A 19,750-nucleotide genomic window follows, 5' to 3' on the forward strand; every position below is an offset into this window, starting at 1 on the left:
ATAATTACAGCTTTGGTTCCTCCCAATGTTGACCTCATGGCTACAGCCTTATGGTTGGTGAACTAGAAAGTTCTTCTAGAAAATCTACATATACTTCCTATGGAAGCTTCTGAGTTTGAGTTAGGATGTCCAGGCCCCTACTTGCCTACAGCTTGAAGGAGTTTTTTATTGTTGCGAGCTTTCTGAGCCATCTTCTCAGATCTAGATGTTTGAAGAAATTCTCTGAGAAGATGAAAGGTCAGATCGAGAGAGTTTGGTTTGTCCATCGTGACCAACCTCTTCAGCCGCTCCTCGTCCACTTCGGTTCGCTCTGAACACTTAAGGTCCCCAGTGACAGAACACCGCTGTCTGGATCTGGCCTGTGTTTGCAGCCTCCTGCTGCTGGTTCCTTCGGGAAGGGTTGACCTGTGCAGATTTCCAAGCACAGCCTCATTCTCTGTGTGGAGAACTGGGCTTTGCTGATGCCCAAACCACGGCTCACAGTTTGCAAACAGCCTTCTGTCAAATTCTGGCTGAATGTCAACTGGATGACTGTTGCTCAACCATAGACATGCCTGGAGGAGCGAGGTGGAAAACAGGATGTGGAATTTGCTCATGACTGTTACCCTGTGACTCCACACCTAGAGCAAAGACAGATAGTACATTAGACAGAAGGTTCCGGTTGCTCAGTTTCATCAGAATACACCCCTGTCACTGTGCCTCAAGCGTCAAGTGATTCGTAGTATGAGAATAATTGGCACAACGATGAAAACCAAAATTTATTGACTTTAGTTTAAATTTCACCACTAATCACTTTAACATGCAATGTAGACTGTTTGCACAATCATGAAAAACAAAGAACCACAATGACCAAGAATTCACTTACGATGCCACTGTGCTGCAGCTGAAGACTGTGTTTGCAGGAGGGACAGTGCCGAGCTGTGCTGTGGTTCTCAGCCATCGTGTTTTATAGTGAGACGCACGTCCTGCTTCTTTGGGCAGAGTGATGGAGTGGACACGCTTGTTACCGTCTCACGTGACCTACCAGCTTTATCTAAGAGCAGCCCACTCTTCAGATCAGCGAATCGAACCATGTTTTTCATCTAAGAGGGAAGATGGGATTTCTGAATCACTAGGCTGAGAACATCTTCATTAAAATGGGAAACATCTGGACAGTCAGATGTGAGTGGGATTTCTTCAATGCAAATATAAAATTAGAATAAAAGTACAATCTGAGATGCTCAGCTTTGGATCATGGGCCATATTCCAGTCTCCTTTTAGTTATATCTGACTCAAAGCTGTCATCACACTGTATATTTTAACTAGGAAGCATTTTAGGTAAGACACCACTTGATGTTGCATGAGGTGATACTGTGCACACACCCAGCACACTGCAAGTCCTGCTCTAGGGGCAGCGATGCACAGAATCGGATCACAGATACACAAACCACCAGCTTTATATTCTTCCAGTAAGAGACAGAAGAAGCTAAAGGCCAAATGGGAAGTTGTAGAGAAATGTCTACAACAGGGCTGCCCAACGCCAGTCCTGGAGGGCCGGAGCCCTGCACATTTTTGGGTTTCCCCTCGTTTAACACACCTGATTCAACTCCTTGTGCTAATTACCACACAGCTCTTGAGCTGAATCATTTATGGTAGAACAGGGAAAGAACTAAGCTACACAGGGCTCCGGCCCTCCAGGACTGGAGTTGGGAACCCTGGTCTACAACAACGGTGGCCAACAGAGGCCCCCTAAAATAGGTCTAAGGGGCATGAAGGTTTTTGGTATAACCTTTAGTTATGTAATTAGGGAACTGCATGGTGATTGGCAGGAGCGTTGCTAAAGATTTTGGGCCCCATAAAAGCATATCATATTGGGTCCCCCAGTCCAGACCAATCCAGTTATTTTCCAAATTTTTTAGAGCCCTTTGTCACTCTGGCGCCCTTGGAATCATCCTAACTGACCCCAGGTGATTGGCCACCCCTGGTCTATAAATATTTAGACCAGGGCTATTCAAATCACGGACCTCAAGGGTCAAGCACTGCTGATTTCCCAGCATTCCTTTACCTGTGAACCAGATGTGAAGCCTCAGTGGCCAGTCAGTAATTATTAAATTAGGTACCTGGGAGAACTGAAAACAAGGCCTGGATTTGGAATCGTGGGCCAGATCTGAAGAGCCCTGATGCAGACAGAGGTGCATAATTCAGGTCCAGAAAGGAAAAATCCAGACCAAGATATTATTTCACCAGCTGAGTATTCTGTGACTGTGACTCTATATAGAGTTGAGTATATACTGTAGAGTTACAGTCACAGAGCACTCAGCTGGTTGGTTGAAACAAAGTCTTGGTCTGGATTTTTCCTTTCTGGACCTGAGCCATCCACCTCTGTATGTAGAAGCCTTTACTTCTTGTTTACAATTCAAGTTAATAATACATTAGGTTCAGGTTTATTTAAAATTGCTATCAATCTAAATCATATTATCAGCTTGGTGTCTTTTGTTAGACACCCCTGAGATGTGCTGTCCGATCCATTGGGGAGGTATGTTTGGAGTTGTTTTCCCAACGGAGAGTTAATTACAACAAGCACAGCCATTAGGGTCCATGCTTTGTGCCTCCCCTGCTACCTCAGGCACCGCCTCACCAGACGCTCCGTTTGATTGATAGCTGTGGTGTGTACAGTGAACTATAAATGCAACTGGAATCGTTGTTTTTAACAGAAGAGGACCAGCCTGCCAAATGGCATCAAGGGAATCTCATAAAGTACAAGAAGAATCCAGAAAAGACTCATGGAGGCGGCAGTGTGCCTCTTTTCCTTATAGTCCATGAGGGTCACGTTCCTTAGTGGTTCACACAGTGGTTTATGTCGTCATATTATTGAGAAAACAAACTGCTCCACCCAGATAACCATTGTCTGTCCCAAATGCATTTTCATTGCCTCAAGGCCTGTTATATTTCCTTTATTTGTTATTTTACATTTGCTTAGTAGGCACTCTCAACAATGAAACTAGGCTAAAGGCCAAATACAAAGAAAGCAAAGGTTTCCACAGTCATGTGACCAGGGTGTGAAGTATGTCAATTACACCCCAGTGTGCTTTAGGTGTCTCTGATAAATGATATGGATTCACTGTGTCTTGGAAAATGATAAAGTTTGCAGAATCTGAATCTGCCACTGTGGGATATTTAGCAAGTTCTTTAGAAAACATTATTTCGGCCATCCTCTACAGCCGCTTTTCCTGCACAGGGCTGCAGTGAGTGCACCTTACTGCATGTCTCTTACTAAAACCTACAGTCCTGGAGGTATGATGGAACAGTGCCTCTCCCAGCACCCGCAAGTTGCCCTTATTGCGAATTTGTGCCTATAGCTCCATGCAGGTGCTGTGACGAACTGGGCTTGATCGAGTTATCCTGCAGCCTGTTCTCCAGAACGTGCTCTGGATTATAGTAAACTCAATTAGTTCAATTATTGTTCAAAGTGAATTAAATGTCCTGTTTATATCCCGTCTTGATAGAATTCTGAACCAAAAGCTGAATTGTAATCAATTAATTATAATAATAATAAGTATTGTTATACTCAGTGCATAAAATCTGACCAAAAATTTGGTTAACCTCATATAATTTCCCCAAACATTTAAACGTAAAAATATAACGCACATAGCCGAAAATGGCTAATTATAGTTAGGAAAAGGAGACGGAGTGCCACTCAGGATGGTAATGGTGATACGCCGTTTAACGTGCTGTCTCTATTATCTCAGGATTAAAGTAACTTCTGCAATAATAATAATAATAATAATAATAATAATAATAATAATAATAATATGATGATGATGATGATGATGATGATGATGATGATGATGGACGTGGACAGGCTCCGCTACGTCACCGCCCGCGCCGGAAGGACGCCGCCCCGTAGAGCAGCGCGCACCGATCCTAGTGAGGTGACGGAGCCCCTGGCAGTGGACAGCTTGTTGTTACGGTAAGGCGACGCTTTTACTGTCAATTACTTGTTGTTGGTCATTAATGAGAAGTAATAAGTGCATTATACCCTCTGCTTCCAGCAGGTATTAAAGGAGCGTCGACATTCACACACCTGCCGTCATGGATTCCGCAGGGCAAGGTAAACACGGTCTCCTTGCAGCGGCACACTCCGTGTTTTTCTTAATTCCTTTTTGCCTTTTAAGCTAAAAACGCGCCCGGTGCTGCCGTCCTGTTCCCGCTGTTTGCTTCCTGACATGTTGGTGCTTATCTGGATAGCGCGGCCCCGTTGGACTTCTGTCCGGTTGCTTGTCTCCCGGCTCCGCGCCTTGTTTTGGGAGATATGCTTGTATGTTTATGGGATAGAGGCCGCCGCCTTTCTGCGGGTTTCATTTCGACCGATGATGTGTCGCCTTTGCTCTCTGTAGGAATCAGTGCCGAATGGGTCATGTGTCCAGTATGATACATTTTATATGTGTGCATATATAGCTGTGTGTGACACGGTAGTGGCTCAGCCTCCGGTTTGAGGAAATGACCGCGATGGCGGCTGAAGGAAAGGTGGAGCCCGTCTGTACATGGTGAGTCATGCTTGCCTCCCTCCCTTTTACTCTCACTCTCTGCTCCAGACATCAACCTGAACTCTCCCAACAAGGGCCCGCTTGCAGATGTTGCACCGGAGCTGCCTGAGGAGGGCGCTGTCAATACAGCTGAGTGCAGCTTGCCCCCAGGCCTTAGTGAGGAGGAGCAGGAGGAGCTGAAGTTGGAGCTCAGCAAGGTACCGTCCCACATTGCAGGGCCCCCATTCATATTCACCTCCAACAAACCCCCCCCCCCCCCCCCATATAGATTTTTCCGGAGCCTCCCTGTCACTGTGCCTCACGCTCCTGCAGGTGGAGGATGAGATCCAGACCCTGCGGCAGGTGCTGTGTGCCAAGGAGCGGCACGCAGGGGAGCTGAAAAGGAGGCTAGGCCTCACGCCATTGGAGGAGCTGCGGCAGAACTTGAACCGCGGCTGGCAGGACATGCAGACATCCACCGCGTGAGGAGGGGAGGGGAGAGGGGAGAGGGGGGAGGGGGGAGGGGAGAGGGGTGAAATGCACAAGATCTGTGCAAAACGACCGTTTAACTACAGATTTAAAAAGCAAGTCAGGGAACAAAGGATCATTCACCGGTGTCCATCTCTGATGTGAAGGGTGTCTGACTGTAAAAGACAGCTGCAGGATGTCTGAGCCAGTGTGTCTGTATTCACGGCCTCTGCTGGTCCACTTGGCTTCTGGGGTACAGATGGTGAAAGCAGGGCTCCTAAGGCTTTCTCGCAGCTTTTAAGAGTTTAAGAAGAATCTGGAAAAAGCTGGACTTACCTGGTGCCTGTGTGTCATGCCCCTTTGCAGCTATGTGAGGACCACGGAGAAGCTAGGAGAGTGGAACGAGAAGATGACCACCTCTGACCTGTGAGTGCCTTTGCTCCTCACCCACAGCCTGTCTCCCGAGTGATCGTGGTTCCCTGTCCATTTTGGTAGTCGCCATGTTCATTTTTTCCACCCTGACCCTGTGCTCCAGCCTGTCGCTGAGTGATCACGGTGCCATGTTGGCTTTTGTGGTCGCCTGTTCGTTATTCATGCCCTGACCATGTGCTGCAGCCTGCTACGAAGCCAGCTAGCTCAGTGGGCTCAGCCAGCTGTCAGTCACTCTGCCCTTTTCTGGCCTTGGGCCCCTGAAATGCTCTGTCCCTTATCAGGATTGCTAATCATGCCGCTTCACCATAGTCTTGATAGGGGTCGTGTGTTACCCTGTCTTATGGATTAGAGTGGTTATATTTATGAGAAGATTATTTTTCCTGTCTGCTGTTGAAGTCAGAATATTACGATGCAGTATTTAGCCAGGAAAGTGTCATAGGTTTAAGTGCAGAATGAAATTTGGCTGCATTAGTATATATTTCAGTGCAAAGTGACACCAGCTTTACAGCCTGCAGCTCCCGCTTGTCCTACCAGTGAGCCTGCCCCAGCAAATGCCCTGGGTATACGCCATCTGGCAGCTAAGCCAGCCCCCGATTGGCTGCTGGGGAAGGTGGAATGTGGGTGGGGTCTGAGTGTTCCTGAGCCGTCACCTGGCATTTAATTTTAAATGACCGTAAACACTCACCGGTTTTGGCATTTCATACAGTTTTGTACCTCTGGTAGAGCACAGTATTTAGTTTCTGGACAGAAATGAAGGTTGTTAAAATATGGTTTTAGAAATCTGTGTCATTTAGTTTTGCTCGTCAGGTTTTGCTGCATTCAGCTCCTCAGCTCTGCCCTGGTAGAGTTTTGTGTCCAGAGTGGTTTCCTGTGGTTAAGCCCCTGTACCATCTTCACGTTGTCAGAAGACCTCTTGTTTCTTTTGAGTCTCTTTAGAAATGATCTGTTTTGATTAGTCCTCTGAAGGCTCTTCACCAGGTAGCTGCGCTCAGGGTGCCTGGCACTGTCCCTAGTGTGCTGTTCATTGCGGCTTTTCAGCTTGTGGCTGCCAGGTACCGCTGCTCTGCAGGCTACTTCACGAAGCAAGATTTCTTGCTTATCCAGATAACTTGTCAGATTTATGGTAGTCTGGGCTAAATGGACATTATCTTCATCCAGCCCAGACTATCCAACAAGTTTCGGCTAAGCAAGAAATCTTGCTTTGTCTGTCAGCGTCAACAGTTCAGCAGAACCGTAGCCCATCGCAGGTGATCTGCTTGTGACATCTCTAGTTCCCAACTCTGGTCATTTCATCTCTGTTTACATGGGCTTCTGTCCAGTGATGCCCAGGATTTGGCATCCAGAATGAACCTTTAAGACTACTAGGGCTTATTTTGAAGTAGAAAATATTTTGAATTCCAGTGAATTCCAGTTGTATTTGTGCATTGTCAGGTTTTCCCACTGATTCCTGGCTGGTGTGCAGTGATTTGTAAATGAGGAGATCGTCTTACCTGTGAAAGCGGCTGTACAGAGCAGCTGAGTATCTTCACATCCCGCGGCTGCCTTTCCACGACACGCGAGATGGCTGCTTTCATTGTTGCTCAAGCTTCCGTTTTGGATTGTAGCGCCATGGCTACACGCCTACAGCCTGCCTGCCCCTCCCTTAGCTTTTGTGGCAGCAGTTTGCCGGTGTTTTGATTAAGGACTTCTCAGTAACATTCAGCTCAAGGTCCCTGAATGATCATGGGTGCGGTGCTGCAGTCAAAAGCCTGATTAGGACCTGGCGTTCCTCCCCTGCCGCGTGTCGCCTCTCTGATTGCCCTCTTGTTGCAGTGAGGCCTATGGAGGGCTAAGAGTGCCAAAATTAAATAAATAAATACACCAATAATTAATTAATTAAATGTGCCATGAATTGTTTAAAATGGGAAATAAAAATATCGTTAATTAAATGTGCCATGAATTATCTACTATTAGAAATAAAATCATTATTAATTAATTACATGTGTCATTTACAATTATTTCACTATTTATTTAATTTTGGCACTTTCACCACATCATGAATTAATTTTATGTGTCAGTGTGACCCATCAAAGTCAGTAGGCGGGACAAACAATGATCTATCTGGATCTTGTGCAGCCGATTGTTTTGGTCTGAAGCTGTGTCATTTCCAACATGGCGCTACCAATCATGGATCAGGCCCAATACTGCGCATGTATTCACATTTTGCGGCAGACCGTGATTCAGGGCATGGATGTCGTGTATCATCATTCATTGGTCACGTATTGTGAGATGGGTCATTGATGTTTATATTTATAGTTCAGCCGTCACTTTATTGTGGTATTTAAACCATATTTCTTTGCCGATTGTAATATTTGCATCTGTGTGCGCGTTGCTTTTAGTGCCGGACAGTAATCTTACACTTTCCCAATTGGTATTGCTGAATAGATGCCTTTTCTTTAGAAATCGTAATAAAATTGGGGTGTATATTAATCTCGTGTACCCATATTGCTTATCAAGGGGCTGTGATATATGTACAGCATTTTCTAAAAAAAAAAAAAAAAAAGTCACTCCAAAATAATATTTAAGAACTTTTATTTGCAGAACATAAACAATGTTTAAGTTGTGCAGTTTGGCCCAAGATAAAACAATCGGTCGTCTGTCAGAAACAAATATAATTTGCTTCATTTAGCACTACAAGACACAGCTGCCGTAACTGACACGAGTGTGTGGTAATTACACTGATACAATTAAGAAAAGAAATGACTAAGGAGAAAAAAGGAGGCTTAGTTTAAGAAACTTGACAGCACATCGAACTGGGAGTAGTACATAATGGTAACATTAAATTAATGTCACCTTTGATTAAAATTGATGGCCATATCCTGTATTTTACGTCGCTCCTTCTGAAGCACATTAGGCATTAAAGGCCAATGCGAAATAAAATCTTTTAAAGTCGAAGGACTCCATCATTATCCGGTTAATTCTCTTTCCTCTCGCTGTCGACATTATCATAAAAAATCAACAGACGGTGAAATGTGACGCGATGCCATAAAAATAGCACGCTTCTTCCAGAAGTCGCAAGCGTGCGCATGCGTAGTAGCGGAAGTTACATTTTCGGTAGATGTAACATTTTCGGTAGTGACACCCCTACCTATATCGCTCAATTAAGGCCGTTGCGAAATTCTTCTTCTTCTTGATTATTATAGGTAGCAATGTGAAAACAAATACTGCCATCTATTGTCTCGGAGTATGTTGACGGGTCCCGTACCGATCCATTATCTGGGATCTATTTGTTTTGACTTGCTGTACAGGGTAACCAATCAGATGTTACTCTCGGTTGACGACCCGCAGTGACAGATAAAATTAATTCATGATGTGGTGATAGTGCCAAAATTAAATAAATAGTGAAATAATTGTAAATGACACATGTAATTAATTAATAATGGTTTTATTTCTAATGGTAGATAATAATTCATGGCACATTTAATTAACGATATTTTTATTTCCCATTTTAAACAATTCATGGCACATTTAATTAATTAATTATTGGTGTATTTATTTATTTAATTTTGGCACTCTTAGCCCTCCATAGAGGCCTTGCACAGTCAGTGATATCTTTTCCTCTCTGGTTAGCTTTGAAGCAGCAGCCAGCATGTTCACGGGTAGGGTCAACCGATTATCAGCCTGGTCGATTATTGGATTCGATATTCAACATTTTTATGCTTATTGGAATAGCTTTTTTTCTTTCTGATTGGTGATAAATTAATTTAAAAATGATCTACTTGGGCTCTGATGCAGCCATCTCTCTGTAGTCACCACTGCACAAACAATGTTCTGCACACAGCACTATCTAAGACTATTTCTCATGACTTGTACCCAATCAACACTTAAAGCTAATGTGGAACACACAGGTATATAGGAATGTATGTGAAGTCTGGAGCAGCTCTGGTGAGTGAGCAGAACTGTGTTTCTAAGGTATTGCACAAGTTGCAGCAGTTATTACAAAAGTTGCAATCAACGTCATAATCCCCCACACTGAAGTTGAAGATCATTTTCTATTTATGTGATGACCATCATGCCCAGTTTCCCAGTTGGTGGAAATGCCTGAATAATGCACTTTGTTGTAGTGGTATGGAGTTAACTATAACAAAAAATTAGTTTATGTAAACATAACGGTATGTAACGTTAGTGGCAGTGCAAATGGAACTTATTTTAGCTACCATATTGAGAATGTGAGATTACTCACCTGTAGGAGTTGGTGGTTTTATGTTACAGGTCTCTGATTGTCATGACAAAAGCTAATGTTGAGTCTCATTGGGCTAACTTGAGTGCGATTGCGAACATCACCAAGTTCCTTAGCGGGTCTGTAATTTAGCCAGCTGTCTAGCAAAGAAAATTGCAAGTGAACGTGTCTTCATTGAAGAGACTGCAGTTTGAGAGTAACAGAAGCGGTCTCACTGGGGAGCACTTTGCTTTCTACACCACCATCTGCTGCTGCCCAACTGGGATTATGAGCCGAGTCTCGAATTCAAGTACAAATTTCAATTTTAGTGGTTTTATATATTTTTACTTTATTGACTTTATAAATCTTCAGAGAGATGCATTATTTGTTTATTTTTAACTTTATAGCAAATGCTGCTGAATGCTCCCTGCAAATTTAAAGACAATTTTGAAAAGTTCTCTCTTAAATGTATGTTTTTATTTTTAACGGCAAATGTGTATTGGTTACTGGTCGTCTTGGTTACTTAATTGCTATTTGTCCTGAGAAAACCCTATTGGTCGAGCCCTAGGGGCTGGGGCACTGCTCACGCCCCCCTCAGCTATTCTTCCACGTAGGTCCACCGAGGGCCTGGTGTACCAAAAAGCCCACGGCTGTCAGCGACACGGGGGCCCTTAACCCTGAAGCGGGGGTGTAGAAAGGTGTTTGCTGTGTCATGTTTGGCCTCTGCTCGCGGATTTCCGCTGAACTTCCCCACTTGTGTACTGCAGATGTCCGTGTTGATTACTGATGGTTCATCCCATGTGATTATTTGCCTTTCTGATGAAGCTGTCATTACTATTACTAACGGACGTGTTCCTTGTCTCCGTTTTTGAGCAGCAGTGCTGTTCAGGCTGTCTGACATGTCAGTGCCCTGGGCAGAGCAGAGCTTCCCCCTCATCTTTCCTGCACTGAGCTGCCATTGTAATATTTATTGTAGCACATATTCTGACTTTTTACCTGTGCCTCTTTTTGACTGTAACTAGGCTTGCAAGTATATTCACGTTTATTTAGAGGTGAGCTTGAGGTCAGAGCACAGGGTCAGCCAGCATCCAGCAGCTGGTATTAAGGGCCTTGCTCGAGGGCCCAACTGTGATATCGTTACTCTGCCAGGTATGGGAGTTGAACCCACAACCTTCCAGGAACAGAAACAGATCCCTACCCCACCAAACTACAGATATATTATTTATATTTTATAAATAAAATGCCTGTGCAGGTGTTACTGGTTTCTGATAATGCATATTTTCAGTTTAGCTAGTAGTTTCCTGTAGTCTCCTGTTCCTGCCCGGCTGCCTGCCTGTCCTTGTTCTCCTGGCCCCTGGATCCCATGGGCTGACGCTATAGCCCTTGGTGCTCTGGGAACAGCATGCGGCTTTGGCCCTCAGGCAGCTCTGAGTAGCAAGTCCTTTTGTATGGAACAAGTACAGCTGAGCATGCATCCCAGAAAGCAGCGCGCTTCTGTTTCACTTGCTCTCCATCCTGCTTGCCTCATCGTTTCTCTCCTCTGACCTGCAGGTACAAGAAAACTCAGGAAACCCTGTCGCAGGCCGGCCAGAAGACATCAGCTGCGCTCTCCAATATGGGCACAGCCATCAGTCGCAAGTTTGGAGACATGAGGTAGCGCTTCCTCTCGCCGCTTGTACTGGCTGATCAGTGCGGCGCCCCGTAGCTGCTCTCCTCTGTTGCCAAGTGGGCAGCCATGTTGATTACGTTCCATTTGTGAGGTTTTTAAAAATGTTTCTTGCACAGGCACGTTTTAAATCAGTGTTAAAGCGTGATACCATGAGATGTATCGCAAGGTGTGGTTGGGTGCGGTCAGGATGGGTTGGGTTTTGTGCCCTGCAGCCCTGCCCTGTTCACCACATTCTGCCATACTCACGTGATTAAAAGGCTATCTGCTTGTGGGAAATTACCAGTATTTAGAAATATTGAGTGTTTTGTGTTTAATTTAGCAACGAACAGGTTGTAATTGATCTGTAATTCTGGTGAACCTCTTCACTCGTCTTGTGATTTGCACGGTTGCTGACATACGAATGCTGTCACCTATAGTGCATGTAGACAGTGCACGGTCATCCTTAGGAACTATCGATATATCTTTGCAATGGTGGCGACTCCCTGTTGCCATCCTTCACATCTGACGAGTGGGGGTGTGTCAGTGCCACGCTGGGGTTACAACGACACCGTGTTACTCACCCTTTGATTCTCCTCATCCGGAAGAGTGAACTGTACACACCGATAGGATGGATTTGATTAATCGATCGGCATGTTTGATGTCAGTCATCATGTCACGGACAAAGAAGTGCTTATGCGCAGTTGTATGTTATAACCTTATATCCACCTACCAAGACACCATTATGCCACTGGTCGCTGCTAACCCCCTGCTGCTGTGGTACCCAGCCCCTGCTGAGCCCCGGCTCCACATGGGGGCGGCACATTTGCCTGGCCGTAGCGCTGTGAGCCCATCACCCATCTCCCTTTATACTCTGGCCATGTTTTGTTTTTGCTTACCTTCGTTTTTTTAATCTGTTTTTTATCGCTTCCTCTGGGTTAAATAGAGCTCTGCCTTTTTCACAATCACTTGGGTAAGACAAGAACCCTCATATTATGATGATTAGGATTATACTGTGTCATTTAGTTTAGCTGTTTTCTGTTAGGTGAAGGTTAATCTCTGTTTTGCTGTTAACCCTTTCTGCTGTAAAACGTGCCCTTTTGGGCTGTTTCAGCTCTGATCACATGACCTTCCACTCTGATACAGCCGTTTCACACCAAATGTGATACAAAAGAACCCAAATTTAAAAGTCAGCTGCAAATTTGACAGATCAAAATCTTTCACATCAAGCACGATGCAGAATTTTTGCAACTGATTGAGTTTTCCTACCGAAAGAAACTGACAAACTAGTGATGAGCCCTAGCAGCAGTGATGACACGTTCTAGTTTCTTTTGAGGAAACTAGTAAAAACAGAAAAAAAATAGAACTTAAATTTTACTTTGCCTGATTTTTTTTAATTGATAGTGTACAAATAGGTCTGTAAATCAAGCAGAAATAAAAACATTACTCCCCCCCCCCCCTTTTACTTGGTGTGAAGCGGCCTTTACTTTTGCTGTTGTGTGCCGTAGCTGTAGTGAAAAGTCCCCCATGTGCTTCGGTGTTCAGTGTCTGCCCATGGAGCTGCCTTCTGCCACTTTCTCCTGTGCTTGTGGCCTCGTCCTGAGCACCTTCGCTGCCTTAACCTCTGTTACCTTCTCTTTTTCCTTACTGCTCTCAAAGTGGCACCCACTCCATTCGCCACTCGATAAGTATGCCTGCGATGAGGTGAGCCTTCTGCCCGTTCTGACACGCTCTATGCATGCCATTATCCGGAACGTTCCTCCAGTTGTTTTAGCTTCCAGTCCCTCCCCCTCCCCAGGATGCATGCGAGTCCTCAGGAGAAACCTCACCCCATACAGTCGATCATTTGTTGTCGGCGCAGCTGAACCTTTTTTCATCGTTACCCTGCAGGAACTCGCCCACGTTCAGGTCCTTTGAAGACCGAATGGAGACCATGAAGGTAAGTTTGTGAGGAGAGTGACCTTCAGAAAACCCCCCCATGGACTCTGGATCGTGTCACTCTGTTCTTCGTATAGCACCTGACAAACACGTTCATGTCAGAGAGCACGATGCGCCGTAATGTGGCTGCAGCTGTACTGTGGTCCAGTTATTCATATTGTCACTTTGAGAGAGCTCACTATATCAGGAACCACATGTTTTTTCACTACTGGAGACTCCTTGTCCGTCCTGGATGTCCCTGACCTGACTGTTACTCCCACCCCTACAGCAAAAGGTGGTTGGAGGGGCCGTGAATGGTGATGGAGCCACTTCTCCCGCTGAGAAGGGGGACCCCCAGGACAGCTTCCCCTGATGACCCAGCCAGTGCTGCTGCCAGCGCCCACCCTCCCCAGCAACGTGGCCAGGAACCCGTGCCATCGCTGGAGTATCGACGCCCCTCGTCTGGAGACTCCCCCCACTCGCCATCCCACCCCACTATAGCCAGTCTGACCGCACTGTCCCCCCCCACCCGTGCACATACCCAAACACTGACAACAAGCTTCACGTTATCACTGGGCACTGCAAGCTGTGAACACATGACAGCTCTTTGTATTCTAAACTATTTTACACTGCTTGTCTCCACTTTTCTATACGGATATAAATAATGTTGCCAGCTGCTACCTTGGCGTGACTGGCAGGAGAAAACACTACCAAACGAAACGGCGTCCTGCATCCTGAAAGTAGCCAAAAGCCCACAGGAAACGGAATCGTGTCTATTTAATAGCTCAGTGCTCACTTTGCATTTTCCAGCATTCTCCTCAGGCCACTGACTCTACCGATCAGAATGTGAAACCATGCTGTATCCGGGTGAATGTGGGGTCCACAGCCAAATGTTGCCTTATATTTGTCAGGTTCAGTATTGAAAAAATAAATGTAAAGGGGGGGGGGGGGGCAAAGCAGCTTCTGAATAGTATAGATTTTCTTTTGGAGCAGAAACTTTTCGCCGTCATGGGTTTATTTTGCCTGTTTGTTTTTTTTATCCTTTTTTTCTTGAACAGATGGAGACGGTTACTCACTTGCGTTGTATTTGTAGCTTGCTTGCCGTGCCATGCATCCACACCACCATTGTTGCTCATGCATCTTACGTGTCTGTGCTGTGTCAGTCGGGGAGGGGCGGGGGCTGTCCGTATATTCACAGAGACTTAAAAACTGTTGCGGTGTGTTAGGATTCCAGGTCAATTTCACTAAAGAGAAGCTCTCACTGTCAGTTAAGCATTTGATTGTTTTGCCGCATTTTCTGTTGCCTTCTTTTAAGTTAGCGACGGCTATTTACGGGGTGGTCCTGCTGGAACTATAAGGATTTGTAGGTTGACATGACACAGCTTAAAGCCTGCTGTCAGTATATACACCTCTTTCTTTATAGTACGCTGCCATCCCCAGAGGTCTGCCACATTTCATATAATGTTTACTAGATTGTGCCAGAACAATGGATACGATGCTTAAGGCGCATAATACACGGTGGTGGGTAAATATATAGTAATGCATTGAAACAGAACCTAATTTTGTGTTTTCCAATGCCAAGAAAGCAGATATGGCGGATTATTGAGTGCAACTAAGGGATAACATTTGCGTTTCGGATGGAATTTGTTAAATGGTTTGTTATATTTTGGCATATAAATAAAGTTTTCCTTTAGACGAATTTAGGTGTAGTGGTTCATTAAAACTGGATTTGCAACCGCTGCTTTCTGGTTTTTGTGTTTTTTTTCGGTATCAATTTACTTAAGTAGTCCCAATTAAACTTTGTAATACGTCTCCCTGGTGGTCTAGTGGTTAGGATTCGGCGCTCTCACCGCCGCGGCCCGGGTTCGATTCCCGGTCAGGGAAGTATGTTTTATCGCTATGTACAGGTTTGTTTGTGCCCAAACACGTTCTGGGACCTCTGTTTTCACTGTCTGCGTTCCGGCAGTCTTAACGCAAGATTTGCAATTTCAGTACCCCTACGAATAAATACAGTACATGACTGTGATTATTATTTTATATATAATATATATAAAAACACACACACAGTGTGCCTTGGATAGGTTCTAGCGATCATCCATCTAGCGATGGATGGAGACGTTTGTAACAGCCTCGTGTTAGCTGAAAATTTGCATCTGGTTTCTTAGTCATATTAACCCTAATATTAAAGGGTGTTTTCACCTTCGCTAAGTAATTCGTAGAGGTTATCGGCTCTGTATTTGTTTGTTTGCCACGAACTCCCCCCGCCAACACCCACTCCCCGTCGTGCTACCAAATAAGCCTTTGTCTTCTTCAGAGATGCGGTCGCTTCGAGGCCGATCACGTGTCCTGAGGGCATGACGTCACCTCGAAATATATAAATACCCCCTGTCATTGTTCCTGTAGAAGGTTTGTCACGACTGAACAGTACGACGGTTGTCGAGGGTTTTGCCCAATTTTTTAATCACAAATGGGCCCCGTCGCCTAGCGTTTCCTCCTCTGAGCCTTGCCAACAGACACCTTGAGCTGCTTTTGGTGCTGTTTTAACATCAGCAGACGTCGAAAAGGTGAGTCTGTCGGCTGGCAGGAGAACGTTGTTTACGTGTATGTACAGGGGATGGATATAAAATGGCGAACGGCGCAGAAACGTACACATCGGTCAAAAAATAGCAGATTTCGCTCGCCTACCTTCGTTTTTCGTGGTGTTATCCGTTTGGGGATGTGAGTTTTGTGCCATGTTCCCGGCGGGGTGCCTGTTGATTTGGACTGGCGATCCATTCTTAATTCCGCTGTATCCACGCCGTTTGCACAGCGCCTTGTGTAATCCGTTATTCGGAGCTACATTTGTTTGATGGTGGTTTTGTTTTGCGCACGGTGGCCGAGTGAACAAGCTCATTTGAAAGGACTGTCGCATCATGAATTGCCCCACATTGTCCTCTGGGAGTAATTAAAGGAGTCTGGTATTAGCACGTACCCATGCGTGACCACCGTGACACATCTCCCGTGCAGCATCTGCAGCTAAAGGTTTGCAGTTGTTAAATCTGTTTGCTTTGTTGTCTAGCTACAGGGTTGATAGTCTAGCCGAAGCTCCATTTTCTGCCTCTTAGGTTTTGTCTCTGGACCCTGCACTACATCAGGGCTTCACTCAAGCGAGGCTCAGCCTTTATGGTGCGGTTCAAATTTCCCAGATGTCCCTGGGAGTGTGTTACTCGGTGGGTGCGGGACTTGTGCCCATATCCGAAAGGTTTAATCCTGTGACTGGCAGAATAATTATATCACTGCTGCACCCCAGTTCAAAACCCTTAATTCTGAAAACTTCCACAGGGTTGCTGGCTGTCCATGTGCTCTAACCCTAAAGCTGCATCTTTCTTGGAGAAAGACTGTTTGTGAACCCCAAAGAATTCCACTGTACACCAGTACAAATAGCAAGTCCGGTATCTTATAAACGTGGTGCCAGATCATTCTGTCTTCTGCAAACTCAGTATGGATTCCTAGGCGTTGCGTGCCCCCATATCTGATTCCGAGTCAGCCGCCTCGGCGTGGGTGATTTCCTACACAGGGAGTGATGGATCCTGGGGTTTGCTGGCCACAGCGGTGTGGGGGTGGGTGGCTGACTCTCAGCAATGTGGGAGGACGGTGAGTGGTGTATAAACCGCTTCATTCCAGCTCGTTCGCTCGGTGCCTCGGGGACACTGGCTTTCTGCATTACTGTGACTCATACCCTGAGCCTCCTCTCTCCAGGGTTTCCATCACTGCGTGCACAAGGCTAGAGGAATGGCAGCCATCCCATCCAGTGGCTCCCTCGTGGCCGCCCATGACTACTATCGCAGTGAGTCCTCAGCTCACATTCGCATGTTAAGGCATTTAGATCAAGGCTCAGTAGGAGACCTGGTGTGGTCATGCTCCACTACATTGTCTGGTCTTTACAAATACAGTAACAACACTTAGTATGCAGCATGTTTACAGTACTCACCACCCCTCAAAGGCATCTTGTTACAATAAGGGCATCCATTTGCTCTTGCTGTATTTGTGCTCATGTACATTATAAAGACTATGTCCAGAACTGCAGGTGCTGTCAGCAGCCCTCGTGTTTAGCTGCTGGCCTCCGGGCAGAAGGACAGTAATGCTGAAGTTGAATTAGTGACTAAAGGCTACAGATTGAGATGTTGATGAGCTGCGGCAGTTGCTCCGCTGGACAGATTCCATTTTTTGGGTCAGAGCCCGGCTGGGAGCAGCCCTGTGATGCTGTGCTGCTTTTGCAGGGCGCATTGGTTCCACCTCCAGCAGCAGCTCCTGTGGTAGCTTGGAGTCCTCTGGGGAGCTCATCCCACACCACCCAGGTACCGTGCCACGGGGGGGGGACCTGGAGGTGACTTGGTACCTCTGGGAGCAGACATGTTTACCTTTGTTTTTACCTTTTCCTTGTCGTCCTCAAAGCTTCAGAGGAGCCCATGATTTCCTGTCCTTGACCTAAATGAACTGTGTCTGTCCCCTCAGGTCTTCCCCGGCAGGATTCTGGCCACTGGTGGTCCACTTTCTTTTTTGGGAAGCATAATCAGCCTGGTATGATCACCCATGCTGAGTCCCAGCAAAAGTAAGTTCATGCGTGTCTGTTGTTGACTTGGCCTAATGGCGAATGCTTGGTCCTGAGAGGTTTCAGTGCCTGACTGCATTTATTTCCAGAATTTCTTTCTTTGGATCAAAATCCATCCACCGTTTACTGCAACCAGCTTGTTCGGTTTCATTAGTCCCCGTTCTTGCCGCCCTCTCCCACAGGGTGGGCGTGACCAGTGGGGCCAATGGGCAGGTGACCTGTGTTGCCAGGGAGATGGTGATGAAGAGGCAGCTGAGTGAGGGCAGCGAGGCGGGCGGCGCAGACGCAGGGGGGGCCCCCCCGCCCTCGTGAGCCGCGGTGCTGCGGGCTGCTGCTAGGCGACGGCGGCGCCCCTCCTCCTTTTTTAAAGTTTTCTTTTTGGTAGCAGGGGGCTGCTTTTTGTTCGACTGTTTTGGCTTTTTGTTTAATCGGCTGTCTGAGCAACATTACATGTAATAGTGCAACAGGGGATGTGCTTGTGTGACCCATCCCATTTCTCACTTGAAATAAAGTAACATTGCAGCCCGCCTGATTGAGTCCCTGTGCCTGCATTGGTTCCTAATCTAATTTCCAGGTACTCTAAAGATGACATGTCTTTAATTTAGATCCAATGATCCATATGGTGCATTTAATGGGAAGTTTCCACAATTCTCATGGAACATTTTCTGAAAATCTTCGCTGTTAATCACTATGGGTTCAGACTGATGCAGCTTATGTAATGCTTTAGAATACAGGGCAGCTGAATCATCATGTTGGCTTGAGCACTTAAACGGGTATAAATAGCTGCTGCATGCTATCCTGCACAGGCCCACATCCCCTGCTAATGCAGCTCGCTAGATGAATAAAAGCACACCGTCGGCAACTTTCTCTTCCTGAAAGGAAAGTGTGTGACTTCCCTGGTATCAGTGCAGGGAATGTTTGTATTTTGAGCTTGACACTGAATTCTGTTCGCCGTGGCCCAAAGCTAACATCTGTCTGACAGGTGAAAGTTTTTTCAGCCTCGGTGTATTGATAAGGTGAGCACCTTTCATGTGAATCTTCTCTACTGCTTCTGTGCGCGTACCAGGCCCCCAAAATGCCCCATGGAGCATCGCTCTTACAGGCAGCTCTGTCCTCTGTTGAACCATTATTGAAATGGCACAAAGGCAAAGTGAGCCCCGCCAGTCTTGACTGACCAGTGTGAGCCGGTTTGGGACAATGAGCCTGTAGCTGAGCCCACTGCTGAAACAATGCCAGGCTTTGTGCTCCTCTCAATGTAGCCACTGTGCCGAACGCTTTCAGTGCTGCTTGCCAATAAGCAGCCTGACGAGTCCATTTGGGCCGTCAAGGAAGTCATTCGATGCCACCATCCGCCGCTGTTCAGCTGTTCTGGATGAATTATCTTACTGAAAAAGGTATGTTTATGGGGTGGTTACCAATCAGCAGGATGGTTCTTTACCATGTCCTCTTTTTAGAAATACATCATCCGGCTGGTTGTCTTCATTCTGCTCTGTCTCGTTGATGAGGGGTTGGCAGTAACAGGGTGCATAGTGACCTTAGAGAACAGGCCTACTTGTCAGAATGATTCTTAGTGGCACATGGCCAACTCTGTCACATTTTACTCTACTAAAATGAGCATTTTGTCACTGAGACGTAGCACGTCACACTGTAATTAAAATATCCAGACAAATGGTAAATCAAACTGTAACAGCACTTTACTGCAAAGTGGCCGTCAAGCAACACCTTGCTCACTCTCTTAGCACCTTTGAACATGTGATGAGTACCAGGTATGTTTGTGTTCTGTTACAGGCGAGTACTTCCTGAGGGGAGCCATTATTTGGTGAGTGAGTCACCCACCGAGCAAGGCTCTCAGATTGAGGGCGATGTGGGAGCAAGTAGCTGCCCTATTTGCATAGGCTGAGGACTTCCTTCCTGGCACTGATACGGAGCGAGAGCCATTTTCTGGGGCCATGCTGGATATTCTCAGTGGAATGGCAAAGCTAACAGGCTCAATA

At 46.0% G+C, this 19,750-nt stretch overlaps 2 protein-coding genes and 1 non-coding gene across 5 annotated transcripts; all 3 read left to right on the forward strand.

Moving 5' to 3' along the window:
- The first annotated feature begins 3,841 nt into the window (after nucleotides 1-3,841).
- On the forward strand, nucleotides 3,842-14,864 carry LOC111835917 (tumor protein D54-like). 3 transcript variants are annotated; one of them, XM_023796706.2, is made up of 9 exons: nucleotides 3,842-3,949; nucleotides 4,032-4,090; nucleotides 4,575-4,723; nucleotides 4,839-4,987; nucleotides 5,340-5,399; nucleotides 11,155-11,256; nucleotides 12,908-12,952; nucleotides 13,139-13,187; nucleotides 13,455-14,864. In XM_023796706.2, exons 2-9 carry the CDS (start codon nucleotides 4,072-4,074, stop codon nucleotides 13,536-13,538), a joined length of 657 nt encoding a protein of 218 aa, XP_023652474.1. In that variant the 5' UTR covers nucleotides 3,842-3,949; nucleotides 4,032-4,071; the 3' UTR covers nucleotides 13,539-14,864. The 3 variants fall into 3 exon arrangements, with proteins under 3 accessions (XP_023652474.1, XP_023652472.1, XP_023652475.1); XM_023796704.2 differs by having other exon boundaries at nucleotides 3,846-3,949; nucleotides 4,035-4,090; XM_023796707.2 differs by lacking the exon at nucleotides 12,908-12,952 and having other exon boundaries at nucleotides 3,846-3,949; nucleotides 4,035-4,090.
- A 113-nt stretch (nucleotides 14,865-14,977) lies between these two features.
- Nucleotides 14,978-15,049, forward strand: trnae-cuc (transfer RNA glutamic acid (anticodon CUC)). The gene has a single exon. It is a non-coding gene; the product is annotated as a tRNA-Glu (tRNA).
- A 492-nt stretch (nucleotides 15,050-15,541) lies between these two features.
- On the forward strand, nucleotides 15,542-18,283 carry LOC111835918 (pancreatic progenitor cell differentiation and proliferation factor B-like). The gene is made up of 5 exons (XM_023796708.2): nucleotides 15,542-15,729; nucleotides 16,904-16,991; nucleotides 17,425-17,502; nucleotides 17,660-17,756; nucleotides 17,939-18,283. Exons 2-5 carry the CDS (start codon nucleotides 16,937-16,939, stop codon nucleotides 18,066-18,068), a joined length of 360 nt encoding a protein of 119 aa, XP_023652476.1. The 5' UTR covers nucleotides 15,542-15,729; nucleotides 16,904-16,936; the 3' UTR covers nucleotides 18,069-18,283.
- The last annotated feature ends 1,467 nt before the right edge of the window (nucleotides 18,284-19,750 follow it).

This window comes from Paramormyrops kingsleyae, chromosome 8 (genome assembly GCF_048594095.1).
Source record: "Paramormyrops kingsleyae isolate MSU_618 chromosome 8, PKINGS_0.4, whole genome shotgun sequence".
Classification (NCBI taxonomy): Eukaryota; Metazoa; Chordata; class Actinopteri; order Osteoglossiformes; family Mormyridae; genus Paramormyrops; species Paramormyrops kingsleyae.

Coding starts and splice junctions, on each gene's coding strand:
- LOC111835918 (XM_023796708.2), top strand. CDS start 16,937: ATGGCAGCCATCCCATCCAGTGGCTCCCTCGTGGCCGCCCATGACTAC. Junction 16,992..17,424: donor CGCCCATGACTACTATCGCA/GTGAGTCCTCAG, acceptor CTGCTTTTGCAG/GGCGCATTGGTTCCACCTCC. Junction 17,503..17,659: donor GCTCATCCCACACCACCCAG/GTACCGTGCCAC, acceptor CTGTCCCCTCAG/GTCTTCCCCGGCAGGATTCT.
- LOC111835917 (XM_023796706.2), top strand. Junction 4,724..4,838: donor TGAAGTTGGAGCTCAGCAAG/GTACCGTCCCAC, acceptor ACGCTCCTGCAG/GTGGAGGATGAGATCCAGAC. Junction 13,188..13,454: donor ACCGAATGGAGACCATGAAG/GTAAGTTTGTGA, acceptor CCACCCCTACAG/CAAAAGGTGGTTGGAGGGGC.